The sequence below is a fragment of the Oryctolagus cuniculus genome, chromosome 8 (genome assembly GCF_964237555.1).
Source record: "Oryctolagus cuniculus chromosome 8, mOryCun1.1, whole genome shotgun sequence".
Lineage (NCBI taxonomy): Eukaryota > Metazoa > Chordata > Mammalia > Lagomorpha > Leporidae > Oryctolagus > Oryctolagus cuniculus.
The window spans coordinates 113,364,589-113,379,718 of record NC_091439.1 but is presented as its reverse complement, the minus strand read 5'-3'; the positions used below and the strand labels follow the sequence as shown (position 1 = coordinate 113,379,718).

The 15,130-nt window shown below is 41.6% G+C and overlaps 1 protein-coding gene across 17 annotated transcripts in view; it reads left to right on the top strand.

Moving 5' to 3' along the window:
* MCPH1 (microcephalin 1) overlaps positions 1–15,130 on the top strand; it is a 248,781-nt gene that overhangs the window by 71,740 nt on the left and 161,911 nt on the right. For all 17 annotated transcript variants that reach the window (XR_011378483.1, XR_011378482.1, XR_011378485.1 and 14 more), the window contains one exon: positions 14,155–14,192. Coding sequence is in view for 12 of the 17 variants with exons in the window: in XM_051832685.2 (XP_051688645.2) it covers positions 14,155–14,192 (38 nt within the window). In the remaining 5 variants the exon portion in view is untranslated. The remainder of the gene's footprint in view (positions 1–14,154; positions 14,193–15,130) is intronic.

Here is a 15,130-nt window from a genome sequence, read left to right as displayed (position 1 = left end):
AAATTTCCAAAGTACAGCTTTTGGATTACAGTGGCTTTTCCCCCCACCATAACCTCCCTCCCACCCTCAACCCTCCCATCTACCGCTCCCTCTCCCATCCCATTCACATCAAGATTCATTTTCAATTATCTTTATATACAGAAAATCAACTTAGTGTATACTAAGTAAAGATTTCAGCAGTTTGCACCCACACAGAAACACAAAGTGTAAAGTACTGTTTGAGTGCTAGTTATACCGTTAATTCACATAGTACAACACATAAGGACAGAGATCCTACATGAGGAGTAAGTGCACAGTGACTCCTGTTGTTGATTTAACAATTGACACTCTTGTTTATGACATCAGTAATCACCCGAGGCTCTTGTCATGAGCTGCCCAGGCTATGGAAGTCCTTTGAGTTCACCAACTCCAATCTTATTTAAACAAGGTCATAGTCAAAGCGGAGGTTCACTACTCCCTTCAGCAAAAGGTACCTCCTTCTTTGATGGCCCGTTCTTTCCGCTGGGATCTCACTAACAGAGATCCTTCATTTAGGTCATTTTTTTTTCCCCAGGGTGTCTTTCCATGAGTGTGTCTTTTCAGGCTTTCCATGCCTGAAATACTCTCATGGGCTTTTTAGCCAGATCCTCATGCCTTAAGGGCTGATTCTGAGGCCAGAGTGCTGTTTAGGACATCTGCCATTCTATGAGTCTGCTGAGTATCTCGCTTCCCATGTTGGATCGTTCTCTCCCTTTTTTATTCTATCGGTTAGTATTTGCAGACACTAGTCTTGTTTATGTGATCCCTTTAACTCTTAGTCCTATCATTATGATCAACTGTGAACAGAAATTGATCACCTGGACTAGTGAGATGGCATTGGTACATGCCACCTTGATGGGATTGAATTGGAATCCCCTGGTATGTTTCTAACTCTACCTTTTGGGGCAAGTCAGCTTGAACATGTCCCAAATTGTACATCTCTTCCCTCTCTTATTCCCACTCTTATATTTAACAGGGATCACTTTTCAGTTAAGTTTCAACACTTAAGAATAACTGTGTATGAATTACAGAATTCAACCAATAGTATTAAGTAGAACAAACAAAATAAATACTAAGAGGGATAACGTATTAAGTTGTTCATCAACAGGGCAAGGGCTGATCAAGTCACCGTTTCTCATAGTGTTCATTTCACTTTAACAGGTTTCCTTTTTGGTCCTTGGTTAGTTGTCACCGATCAGGGAGAACATAAGATATTTGTCCCTTTGGGACTGGCTTATTTCACTCAGCGTAATGTTTTCCAGATTCCTCCATTTTGTTGCAAATGACCAGATTTCATTGTTTTTTTACTGCTGTATAGTATTCTATAGAGTACATATCCCATAATTTCTTTATCCAGTATACAGTTGATGGGCATTTAGGTTGATTCCAGGTCTTAGCTATTGTGAATTGAGCTGCAATAAACATTAAGGTGCAGACCGTTTTTTTGTTTCCCAATTTAATTTCCTTTGGGTAAATTCAAGGAGTGGGATAGCTGGGTTGAATGGTAGGGTTCTACTATGAGACTATTGGAACTCATAGAAGAGTTTGGAAAAGTAGCAGGATATAAAATCAATGCACAAAAATCAACAGCCTTTGTATACACAGACAATGCCACGGCTAGGAAAGAACTGCTAAGATCAATCCCATTCACAATAGCCACAAAAACAATCAAATACCTTGGAATAAACTTAACCAAGGATGTTAAATATCTCTACAATGAGAATTACAAAATCTTAAAGAAAGAAATAGAAGAGGATACCAAAAAATGGAAAAGTCTTCCATGCTCATGGATTGGAAGAATCAACATCATCAAAATGTCCATTTTCCCAAAAGCAATTTACAGATTCAATGCGATACCAATCAAGATACCAAAGACATTCTTCTCAGATCTAGAAAAAATGATGCTGAAATTCATGTGGAGACAAAGGACACCTCGAATAGCTAAAGCAATTTTGTACAACAAAAACAAAGCCGGAGGCATCACAATACCAGATTTCAGGACATCCTACAGGGCAGTTGTTATCAAAACAGCATGGTACTGGTACAGAAACAGATGGATAGACCAGTGGAACAGAATAGAAACACCAGAAATCAATCCAAACATCTACAGCCAACTTATATTTGATCAAGGATCTAAAACCAATTCCTGGAGCAAGGACAGTCTATTCAATAAATGGTGCTGGGAAAACTGGATTTCCACGTGCAGAAGCATGAAGCAAGACCCCTACCTTACACCTTACACAAAAATCCAGTCAACGTGGATTAAAGACCTAAATCTACAACCCGACACCATCAAATGATTAGAGAACATTGGAGAAACCCTTCAAGATATTGGCACCAGCAAAGATTTCCTGGAAAAGACCCTGGAGGTGCAGGCAGTCAAAGCCAAAATTAACATTTGGGATTGCATCAAACTGAGAAGTTTCTGTACTGCAAAAGAAACAGGAGAGTGAAGAGGCAACCGACAGAATGGGAAAACATATTCGCAAGCTATGCAACAGATAAAGGGTTAGTAACCAGCAGCCACAAAGAGATCAAGAAACTCCATAACAACAAAACAAACAACCCACTTAACAGATGGGCCAAGGACCTCAATAGACATTTTTCAAAATAGGAAATCCAAATGGCCAATAGGCACATGAAAAAATGTTCAAGATCACTAGCAATCAGGGAAATGCAAATCAAAACCACAATGACGTTCCACCTCACCCCGGTTAGAATGGCTCACATGCAGAAATCTACAAACAGATGCTGGCAAGGATGTGGGGATAAAGGGACACTAACCCACTGTTGGTGGGAATGCAAACTGGTAAAGCCACTATGGAAGTCTGTCTGGAGATTCCTCAGAAACCTGAATAAATTCCACACTTTCAGTGGGCCACTACTACCAATATGAGATCCCCAGAATTCCCATGGGAATGCTCCCTTAGTGAAAACTTATCTTCATAAACAAATGATCTTTACCGTGGGTTGTTTTTCTTTTTCTTTTCTATTTTTTTTTTCTGCTAGAGCATAACCTTTAGCTAAAACTATCCACACCTGGTATATGGTCCTGTGGGTTTTCCTGTAAGAGAAAGGAAAGGATTAGGTTGATAGGAAATGAATTGTGAAGCATAAGCCTGTAGTGGTGGCAAATCTTGACCCATGATTTTGGGATACCTGTCCACTTCTAGGATGCCAGCAGCTTCTGAGAAGTGGCCATGCCTCACTTTTCAGTTCCAAGAATCTGGAGTGCACCTTTTGAGGTGGAATGTGGACCGATGGTTCAAGGGAGACTCTGACATTTCACTGTGGGACATGTGGTGAGAAGAACTTGACATGGTCCCTTCCAGGGGGTTCAAAGACAATGTTTGTTTATTTGAAGGCAGAGTTATAGAAAGAGAGAGATCTTCCATCCATTGGTTCACTCCCCAAATGACCACAATAGTCAGGGAAGGGCCAGACTGAAGCCGGGAAGAAACCAGGAGTCTCCCACGTGGATGGAAGGGGAACCCAAGCAGTTGGGCCATTTTCCACTGCTTTCCCAGGTGCACTGACAGCTGTAATGGCAGCACAGCAGTCAGGACTGGAAGCAGCACCCACACAGGATGCCGGTGTTGCAGGTGGTGGCTACACCACAATGCTGGCCCCTCTGTTGTCATTTACAGCAATGCGGTCTCTAGGGCGAAATCATGAAAAGTTTGTCTTCAGTAGCCGGCTCCTGAAAACTTTGCTTAGTGCCAGTCGACCTTGGTGTTGCATATGAAAGCCTTGTAGCAGTTAGCCCGATCTGAGCTCAGGAGAGCAAGAGACATGTGAGGTAATGTTACCAAGAGCACAGTCTTCCTAGTGACCGTCTGGCAAGGGGCCACCTAAACGTCTGCCATCAGGGGTAGACCTGATTGTCGTCAAGATTGACAGTTGTGTGTTTAGCCAGTTCAATCCGGTTGACCCAGGTGACTGTGCTGGTTTCAGTTTTAAGATGCCATTAGTCCTTGCAGCCTTTTCTGAAGACTGAGGTCGACCAAACGGTGTGTTACACCTCACTTACTCGCTTTATGACTTGCCCAGTGAAATGAGTCCCTGTGTTACTGTGGCCTATAAAGGAACCGTAGATGTTGAATAACCTTCCAGCTGCTATTGCTGTATTAGCCACTCTGCATGGAAGCTTCTGTCAAACCAGAAAACATGGATTATTACAAGAACTAATTTATGTCACAATGAAGGTGGCAATTTAATTAAATCTCTGGGTAAATATTCAAATGGTTCATCAGGTAGCAGAAACATACGATTTAAAATTTTAATTGTTTCCTTAGGATTATGAGTTTGACAAACCAAACGTTGGTTATAAACCTTTTCAGCAATTCTAGAACAATAACCACAGCAATATTTTTTCATAATTTGAACTATTTTTGTCTACTCTGTAATGAGTAGCAGAATAAACACTTTTCATAACATAAGCAAGGACTTGGGAAGGACTCAGTGGCCATCCAAGCCCTCCCTGAGGTTATAGTTAATGTTGGATTTATCTCCTTTTGCTTCTGTGATCCACGTGCATGGGACTGTTTTTTAAATAAATTATCCTAGGTACTTTGACTTGGATCATCTTATGAAGTTCATTCCAATTGTGTATCTTAACAGTTTCAGTACTGGCTGACTTAGCATGAAAACTTGCCCAAGAATTTCCTTGGTATTTAGTTCATTCTTGTTCTGCTTGGTTGGTTTCATAAAACTAATTAGTTTCTTCATTAGAGCTCTGAGAATTCATACCCAACCCAAGGATGTGATCAGATTTTAGGAATTTCATGTAGTTTCTGGAACATATAGTGCAGACACGTTCTTACAAATCAAAAAAGTTTTACCATCACTTATTTTTATTTATACTTTTTAAAGATTGATTTATTTATTTGAGAGGCAGCATTACAGACAGAGAGGGAGAGACAGGTCTCCCATCCACTGGTTCACTCCCCAAATGGCCACAACGGCTGAAGCTGAGCCGATCTGGAGCCACGAGCTTCTTCCGGGTCTCTCATGTATGTGCAGGGGCCCAAGGACATGGGCCATCTTCTGCTACTTTCCCAGGCACATTAACAGAAAACTGGATTGGAAGTGGAGCAGCTGGGACTTGAACCAGTGCCCATATGGGATGCCAGTGCCACAGGTTGAGGTTTAACCTACTATGATGCAGCATAGGCCCTGGCATCATTTGTTCTTTTTATTATTATTTTATTTATTTATTTGAAAGGCAGAGGCAGAGAGATTAGTTTTATGAAACCAACCAGGCAGAACAAGAGTGAACTAAATTCCAAGGAAATTGCTGGTTCACTTCCCAAATGGCCGCGACAACCAGAGCTGGACCAATCTGAAGCCAGGAGCCTGGAGCTTCTTCTAGGTCTCCCACGTGGGTCCAGGGGCCCGACCACTTGGGTCATCCTGTTTTTCCAGGCCATAGCAGAAAGCTGGATCAGAAATGGAGCATCCAGGTTTCAAACCAGCACTCATACAGGATGTGGGCACTGCAGGTGGTGGCTTTACGGGCTTTGCCACAGCCCTGGCCTTCGTCCTTTGTTTTTAAACAATGCTTCCTATACAATTTAGCATATCAAATAAGTCCAGTTAGTTAGTATCCTCCTTTATAAAAAGAGAGATGAATCCTTTTAAGAATTTCCAATGGCCTATTTCACAAATCTAAGAGTTAATTTGCAGTCATGGCTATAACAAGGTGATACGTTTGGAGTACAGCAGATTAAGCCATTGCTTGCCATACTGGTCCCCTATATCTGAGTGCCAGTTTGAGCCCTGGCTGCTGCACATCTAATCTAACTTCGCTAATGCACGTGGGTAGGCAATGGATGTTAGCCCAAGTGCTTGGCCCCTGCACTCACACGGGAGACCTGGAAAAGGCTTCTGGCTCCTGGCTTCTGCCTGGGCCAGTCCTAGCCATTGTATCCCTTTGGGGAGTGAACCAGCGGATGGAAGACCTGTCTCTGCTCTGTCTCTTCCCCACATCCCACACCCCGGAACTGCCTTTCAAATAAATAAAATAAATCTTAAAACAAGAAAGATCTGTGGACAACATGAAACATGAGAAATCACCCTGATGTGCGCAAAATCTTTGTTTCCTGAACCAGTTACCTAAAAGATGAAGAGAAACCTTTCAGAAGTTCCTAGGAAGAACAGATTGATGCTCCAAGGAAAAACTGTCTTTTTTAAAGATTTATTTTAATTGAGAGGCAGAGTTATAGACAGAGGGAGAGACAGAGGTCTTCCATCCAATAATTACTCCTCAAATGACTACAATAGCCAGAGCTGGGCTGATCTGAAGCCAGGAGCTTCTTCGGGGTCTCCCACATGGGTGCAGGGCCCCAAGGACTTGGGCCATCTTCTGCAGCTTTCCAGGGCATAGCAGAGAGCTGGATTGGAAGTGGAGCAGCCAGGACTCAAACCAGTGCCCACATAGGATACCAGCACCACAGGCAGATGCTTAACATATTATGCCACAGTGCTGTCCCCAGGAAACTATGTTGTTTTAATGTAGGGGACCAGATTCCAGTTTTCCATCAGTGTATCTTTAATATTAATGGTTAAGTTTTATAAATACTTAGTAATTTCAAGCTGACATTGTGGTGCATCCCGTAACGGAGTGCTGGTTTGAGTTGCAGCTGCTCTACTCCCAATCCAGCTCCCTGCTAATATACCTGGGAAGGCAGCGGAAGAGGGCCCAAGTGATTAGGTCCCTGATACCCACTTCGGAAACTCATAGGTTTTGGCCCCTGGTTTCAGCCTGGCCGAGCCTTGTGGCCATCTGGGGAGTGATTCAGCAAAAATCTTTTTCTATAGAGTCTCCCTCTTTATTGCTCACTCTGCCTTTCAAATATGTAAATAAGTCTTAAAAAATGTAGTAATTCCTCTGTCCTCTTAGCTAGTTTGATCAAACATCAAATTCCCTCCACAGGATTGATCTTCCACAGTTCTACAACTTTCTTATACCATTTCGGTTATTTCCCTTATACTTTACCTCTTCTCATTTCAGAACAATTTACCATTCTATTTTAGGACAAAAGTCCCTCTTTTTTCTGTTAACTAAAACATCTTATAGCTTCACTTAAACATATCTTGCTTTTCTCACCAATGGAGTTGTTTTCCTGTGTCATTTCTAGTTTGCTTATAATATATTAATTAGAATTTTAAATTCTGAACAGGCTGAATATTTCTTATCCAGAATAGTTGGATATTATTTATTTTTAACATAATAGAACTTTAAGATTTAACTGAAGTTACTGAAAAGGATTTTTGAAATGTGACAAGTTCAGTTGTAGATCTTTGTGTTATTTACTTTCACCGTATTTACTTGTTCTTAACAGTTACGCTTGAATTGCTTATGCTGCAAAGGTAGCCACTGAAGCAGTTTCTTTGGTTTGTTGAGTTCTTGGAGGTGAAGGTGCTTGAAAAATAGCAAAATGCAGGCTGAGTCTTCTTTGGTGTTCCTTCATCTGTCTGAGACAGATCCTACAAAAGCAACTCAAATGTCATCTTTCCTCTGGAGATGAACTCCTAGGACCGCTGAGGAAGCCGGAAGTCCTGCACATCCAGACAGTCCTGAGGACCCATTCATCTCTCCCCCGAGTCCATTTACTCTGGAGACCTCTCAGCATTTTACCCCCTCTGGCAAGGGGTGTCCTGTGAATGGACCCCTGTGGTTTTCTTATGGACCTGCTGTATGATTGCCCACAGTACTTGTTAGGTTGCTCATTATCAAGTCGTTTTCTCTTTTACATTTCTCCAAGTTGGAGTAAGCAGAGTGGACTGGCTTGGGACCCCGTCATGTTCACGGAGTACCTGCACCCAGTCTCCAGTGGTATTGTATTAAAACCTTTACATTGACCCCATCACTCTGTTTTTATTCATTCTGCTTTTATTACCATCTAACATTTTTTCACTCTGGGTTTTCATTTCCAAAGTGAGGATTTTAGGTAAAACCAAGCAGAACACTTATATATCATAGCTGTAGAACTTGGATTTTAGGTCTACATACCATTGTCTGTTCAGATAAAGACATGCTGAAATAGGAAGGCCAGTGAAGACAATATGGTTAGGGGAGGAGCTTTCCAGACTTAAGTCTCTACCTTCTTCATTGTGAAAGTTTGTAGCAGTTTAGAGGCAGAAAAGGAGACACCCTTATAAAATTGAGATTTCCTTTACAGATATAAATGTGTTTTAACAAAATGGCTGAAAATAGCTAAAAATAGGCAGTCTTCCAACGGAGCTTGTGTTTTTAACTGGATTATGGAGATCAGAGTGGATCTCAGAAAGGAACAGGGCTTAAAAATCCTGTATCATGCTGCTCTGCTGTTTGAGCTTCAGATTTTGACCAACATGAAAATGTGGTTAAGAAGCAGAATCTGGGGACGCGCGCTGTGGCAAAGCAGGTAAAGCTGCCACCTTCGGTGCTGGCATCCCATATGGGCTTTAGTTTGAGTTCCAGCTGCTCTACTTCCAATCCAGCTCTCTGCTGTGGCCTGGGAAAGCAGTGGAAAATGGCCCAAGTGCTTGGGCCCCTGCACCCACGTGGGAGACCTGGAAGAGGCTCCTATTTACTCATCTTTGAGGTGGAAGAGTAACTAAGTAAAAAGATGAGTAAATTCATAGTAGAACTAGGAGGGTAGTTTTGATCAGATTTGTCAACCATAAAACACTTTTTGCCATCAGTCAGTTACTTATGATTTTATTTCATCTTAAAAAACACATCCCATTGTTCCTGTTGCATTTAGCATTGTCCCTTTTTTTTTTTCTTAATTCATTCCATAGATTAGCAATTTTGTTTTTGCTAAAAACCTCCCCAGAGGCCACTGTAAGGTTTCATTTTGTTTTGTTTTGTGAGTAAGATTGACCCATTATCTCAAGAAGAACAGGTTCCAAGAATAGGGAGTTCCAGATTCCTTGGGTTCATGTAAGCCAGCTATCCCCTTATTCTCCTAACCTTATTACCTACTAAACCTAGCCCATTTTCTTCTGACTTAGACATTTGAGGCCTCTAACTGGATCCAATCTTGAACCCAATCCAGGCTAAAAATTGCTCGAGTAAACTCAGTTTAAAACACAAGTCCTTGCAGCTCCACTCCAAAGGCAGTCGGCAGTCTTACCTATGTCCCGGTTGCTGTGAGACGTGACTGGGCACAGTGGGCCCTGGCAGACACCTTTGCTTGGTCTTGGTACTCCTAGGGGCAGGGGAGGGGAGGTCAGCTTTTCATCTCACTTCTGACAGCAACCTGTTAACCTAAAAACTTTAGACAGAGTTTAACTGAGCAAAGAACAACGCAGGAATGAGATAGTCCTGAGAAATGTACGAGACTCAGGGAGTTCTGCTCTGCAGTAAGGACAGACAGCCTTTGTGGATGGAAAACAGAAATGAAGCGCAGACATGGCTTCTCTGGTTGTTTGAACATGACCTTGCAGTTGTCCACCTTTGGCTCACTGCAGCTTGGCTGGTGTGACTGGCTGAGAGTTAGCTACTTGTTAAGTAAGAAGTATAGTTTTAGGGCTGGTGTTGTGGCACAGTGGGTTAAGCTGCTGCCTGTGATGCCAGCTTCCCAAATGAATGCCAAGTTTGAGCCCCAGCACTTGGTTTCCAACCCAGCTCCCTGCTGAGGGGGAAGCTGCAGAAGATGGCCCAAGTACTTGAGCTCCTGCCACCTACCTGGGGGACCCAGATGGAGTTCCAGGCTCCGGGCTTCAGCGTGGCCCAGGCCCTGCTGTTGTGGCTATTTCTTAGTGAACCAGCTGATGGAAAATTGATTCTCTCTCTCTCTCTAACTCTCTGCCTTTCAGATAAATTAGCATTTTTTTTTAAATTTTACTTCTAAATCTTTCAATTTACATACTTAGTTATATTGCAGTTCATTACATAAGGACTCAAAGTACAGAGGCATTCTCGGGCCAAATTTAGTTGAATTTAAAAATTGAAAAAGTCTAACAAAGTAAGTTGTCTATTATCTCTTATCCAAACGACACCATATCTCTGGGATCTGTTAATTCATTTATATAGAACATCAAGAGATCACAGCATTCAGTGAAACTCCCAAGCGTTTCTTCTAGTAGTGGGGAACCAGTTTATCTGTAAATGAAACAAAGCAGAAACAACAGTAGAGATGAAAATTGAAACTAGAGAAGCAGAGAGCCGATGAGGTTCTGTTGCCACTTGGAATTCACCTCTAGACACCAGTGAAGGGGTACATAAGCTTGGGCTTGGGCCGTTTGTGGAATGCGCTTCTCTGATGATCAGATGGAGCTGTTAGGCTTCTCAGTAGAAGCCCCTCAAAACTGTTAAAAAATGACTTCTTTAAGGTATCATATTCTTGTCCTAATGTAAGATGAATATAAGTCAAATATTCCATTTTCCTTCTTTATTAAGGAAGAAACTAGATAGCAGTTATGTGCTGTTCGAAGGAGAATTGAAACAGCAGGCACACTGATAGATTGTCAGAAGTACTGAAGTAGATTTGTTAATAAATTCCAAACTGGCTTTTTCCCTAGTGGGAAAGGGAAGTCAGTTGAACTTCCATTGGGCAGATATTGCATTTCTATAAACAAGAATTACTACTATCAGTTTTCTACAACTTGGAGTTGTTAAATAGCTCAGACATTAGCCGCCAAGCATCAAATATCCTCGAAGTGTACAAGTGGTAAACACTGAAAGTACTCACATTTCACATTTTTCTTCTCCAACCCTGATTTGACAGCTGTTAGCATTCTTGCCATATTTATCAGGTATTTATCCATTTCTTCATCAATCAACTCTCTCATTTTCTAAAAAATCCCTTTCTGTGTGTGTTGCAGGCATCAGTAAGTGTGATCTTCCCAGGAGCTTCCTGGGTTAATTACGACGTGCACTTCGATATTGGACATCCTCGCCTCTAGAACTAAGAGAAATAATTTTTTTTATAATTTATTCAATCTCTGGTAATCAGTTATAGTAGCACAAAATGAACCCAAACAGACTGTTGCCATTTTTTGACTTTTGTGAATAATGCTGCTATGAAGATTCATGTACACGTATCTGAGTCCCTATTCCAGGATTTTTTTTTTTTGTTATCTATCTGGAATTAGGATTGCTCATCTTATGGAATATCTGTGTTTAGCTTTTTGAGGAACTGCCAAACAGTTTTCCATGATGCTTGTTCCATGTTACATTCTCACCATCAGTGTACGAGGTTTCCAACTCCTGCAACCCTCATCAACACTTTTGTTTTTATCTATTTTGAGTTAATTTTTGTATATCATATAAGGCAAAGATCTACATTCATTCTTTTGCCTATCAATATCAGTTTTCTAAGTGCCATTTGTAGGAGACTGTTCTTTACCATTGAGTGATCTTGGCTATAGATGCAGCTGTCCATTTTGGACTCTGAGTGCTGCTGCTCTGGTCTGTATATTATGCCTGGACCATACAGTTTTGAAGTTGGGAATTATGAGTCCTCCAGTTTTGTTGCTCATCTTTCAGACTGACTATTCTGAATTCCTTGGGATTTCATATGAGTTTTAGGATGGATTTCTCCATTTCTACCCCCAAAAAACACATTGATAATTTGATATGGATTGTATTTAATCTGTATGTTGTTTAGGGTAGTACCATAATCTTAACAATATTATGTCTTCTAACACATGAACACAGGGTATCTTTTCATTTATTCAGGTCATTTTACATTTCTTAATTTTTAAAAAAGTTTATTTCAACAACCTCTTTAAAAAAAAAAGTTTGTCCATGCGCCAGTGCCTTGGTGCACTAGGTTAATCCTCTTCCTGCGGCGCCGACATCCCATATGGGTGCTGATTCTAGTCCTGGTTGCTCCTCTTCCAGTCCAGCACTCTGCTGTGTGGCCTGGGATAGCAGTGGAGGATGGCCCAAGTGCTTGGGCCCTGCACCCCATGGGAGACCAGGAGAAGCACCTGGCTCCTGCCATCGGATCAACGAAGCTCCGGCCGTTGTGGCCATTTGGGGGATGAATCAACAGAAGGAAGACCTTGCTCTCTGTGTCTCTCTCTCACTGTCTGTAACTCTACCTGTCAAAAAAAAAAAAGTTTGTCCATGTTTTTTTTGAAAGGCAGAGAGAGATAGACACTTCTCATCTGTTGGTTCATTCCCTAAATGCCCACAACAGTTGGAGCCAGCCCAGGCCCAAAGCTTGGAACTTAGAACTCTATTCAGGTCTCCTGGTTGCAGGGAGTGGAGTGGAACCCAGATACTTGGGCCATCATTCACTGTGACCAAGAATGCATTAGCAGGAAGCGGGAATGAAAGTGTGAGAGCCAGGACTTCAACTGGCACCGTGATAGGAGATGCAGGTATTACCAGGTGGTGGTTTAACTCGCTGCTCCACAGTGTGTACCCTTAAGCTACATTAATTTTGGAGTACAAATTTTGTGCCTCCTTAATTAAGTATATTTTTGATGCTATTATAAATGGAATTTGTTTAATTTCCTTTTCAGATTCTTCATTACTAATTCACACAAATACAGCTGATTTTTGTGTGTTGATTTTATATTCACAGCTTTGTTAAGTTTATTCTAACATGGTTTGTTAGATTCCTCAGGGATTTCTGTGTATAAAATCTTCTCATCAAAATAGTTTTACTACTTGTGTCCCAATTTGGGTCTTGTCTATTTATTTTTGTTTAGTTTGGGACATGTTAGTTTTAAGATCCTTACTAGACTGCCAATGACAAGTAGACAGAGTCTGAAGGTCAGGGATTAGGTTTGTGTAGAGAAATGAGATTGGGAATTGTCAGCCTGTGTCTGGTATTTGAAGCCACAAAGCTGCATGAGAGATCATACTGGGAGTGAGAATAGGTAAAGGAGAGAAGCAATCCAAAGTCTTGGAGAAGCAGCCTTGTATCAGAGAAGTCATGTAGTAGTCGACTATTTTCTTTGCCTGGTGTTAGAGATGGGTAGCTCCCACATGTGGAAGCCAACGGCATTCTTTTGGAAGGTTCTGCGGAGCCATTTGGGGCTGGTCACATCACTGGGCCTGTGTAGTTTTTCAATCAAGGTAGAAGAGCAGGATTAGGTTTCGATCAGAATCTGATTTGATGATTAGAGATTCCCAGGTGAGGGCTTTGTCTCCAGGCGTAGCCTAGAGAGCTGTGCTATGCTGTTCTGTTTTTGGTCTCAGAAGTTAAGAGTCAAAGGCAGAGTACTCTGGAGGGATAACTGAGAGCACAGGGAAGCAGGCGTCGTTAGCTCACCTGTCATCCTTGGATTTCTGTGACTGTTTACCTTTCCATCTTCCCCACGAGCACTCGTGTTGGATAGAACATAGCCCTTCATGTCTCTCATGTTTGTCAGCCTGCAGCCCATTGAATGCCTTTTGTTCTCATTTATTTCATGTTGACTGTTCAAGACATGAGCGAGTATCCAGTAATTAACCATTCTAATATGCAGTGGGTTGCATTTGAAGTATCTTGTGTGAATTACCAAAGTACAAGAGTAATATGAATTCATTTTTGTTTTTAAATATATATATACATATATATAATATATACACACATATATACATATACCCGAAGAATTAACATTTGACTGAATATATGACCAAATCATTTCTGGCTGGTAGAATTAGAGGGCGTTCATATTCTGTATTCCATAGCATTTCAATTTCCTGTCAGTGCATTTCTTGCGTAAGTATACAACTCTAGTTGCCAACACAGTAAATGAGTCTGATGCTTCTGTGTATGAGGGTTTGCTTGGCCCATAAGCCAGAAGCACAGCCTCTACTGCACACTCATGTCTGAGGCCAGGATGTGGCTGCCCAAGAGCCCCAGGAAATGCCATTCTTACCTCTCCTCACAGGTCCGTCAACACGTCCGCGTGCTCAGCAGTCCAGCAGGTGACTGGCAGAGCAGACTTCGGGGGAAATATTTATTTGTTCTTCTGCCTCGTGTCTGTGTTGTTTTAGATTCGTTTGGTACTAGTATTTGGATTTCCATCTCTTGGGTTCTTTTTTTCCAGGAATATAAAGGTTTTTGTCTTTGATATATGCTTAAATGTTTATTTTTTAAGTGATAATAACTTTTCAAAAAACTTATTAAAGTTTATTTCTGTGGGAAAAATATTTTTCATATGTTTGACTGTTTTTTGTTCCTTCTCTTTTGAAATCTCTAGCCAACAAGAACATTAGTCATGACAAGCATGCCATCTGAGTAAGTACTCATTGTTTTGATAACTTTCTATTATTCAATGTAAAATTTCAGGCTTTTCTCTCATGTCCTGTAGTTCTGTGTACTTTCAGGCCATTCGTAGTTCTGAACTGTATCCCTTTTGCTCTGTGTCATTCGTATCTGCGTTAGAAGATCACTGAAAATTCAGAATGTGTTTAAACGTAGAGTTCTTTGCTAAAAGCAGTCGGTGCTCACTTAGACAGCAATAAGCGCTTGTGTATGATTTTTACTGCTCCTTTGCTTGCCCACCACCCTCACTCCATGAATGTTCAATACATGGAGCAACGCTGGTGGGACGTTTCCCTTAAAGGCCTTAAAGAAACATGGTGGTGGGAAGTGCTCAGAAGCTGTGTGAAGCAGCTATCCGCACAGTTTGTGGAAGGGTTAATAGCTTGTTGGCATGCTCTTATCATCTTTCTTAAATACTTAACACACTTGAGAACATCCAACAAAAATACGGTACTATATTCTTTTTAACAAGTTTTGGATTCCCGTTTTAAGGGGAAAACCAAGATTTTTATTATCAATCATAGGTTTTAAGTTTTTAGGACATTCACCAAAACACTGGGACACTCCCATAAAAAGTGCTTCAAAATCAGTGCCTGCGTAGGACACTCTCAGCGCCAGGACGCTCTCCCTGCCTGTGGTTTGAAAATGAAAAGATTGGCAACCAGGGTTGTGGCATAGAGGGTGAAGCTGCTGCCTGCAATGCCAGCATAACGTACAGGCAGTGGCTCGAGTGTTGGCTGCTCCACTTGTGGTCCAGCTCCTTGCTTTGCACCTGGGAAAGCAACGGAAGATGGCCCAAGTGCTTGGGTCCCTGCACCTATGTGAGAGACCTGGCTGGAGGAAGCTCCTGGTTCTGCTTCTGACAAGACCAGCTCTGGTTGTTGCAGCCGTTTGGAGAGTGAACCAATGGA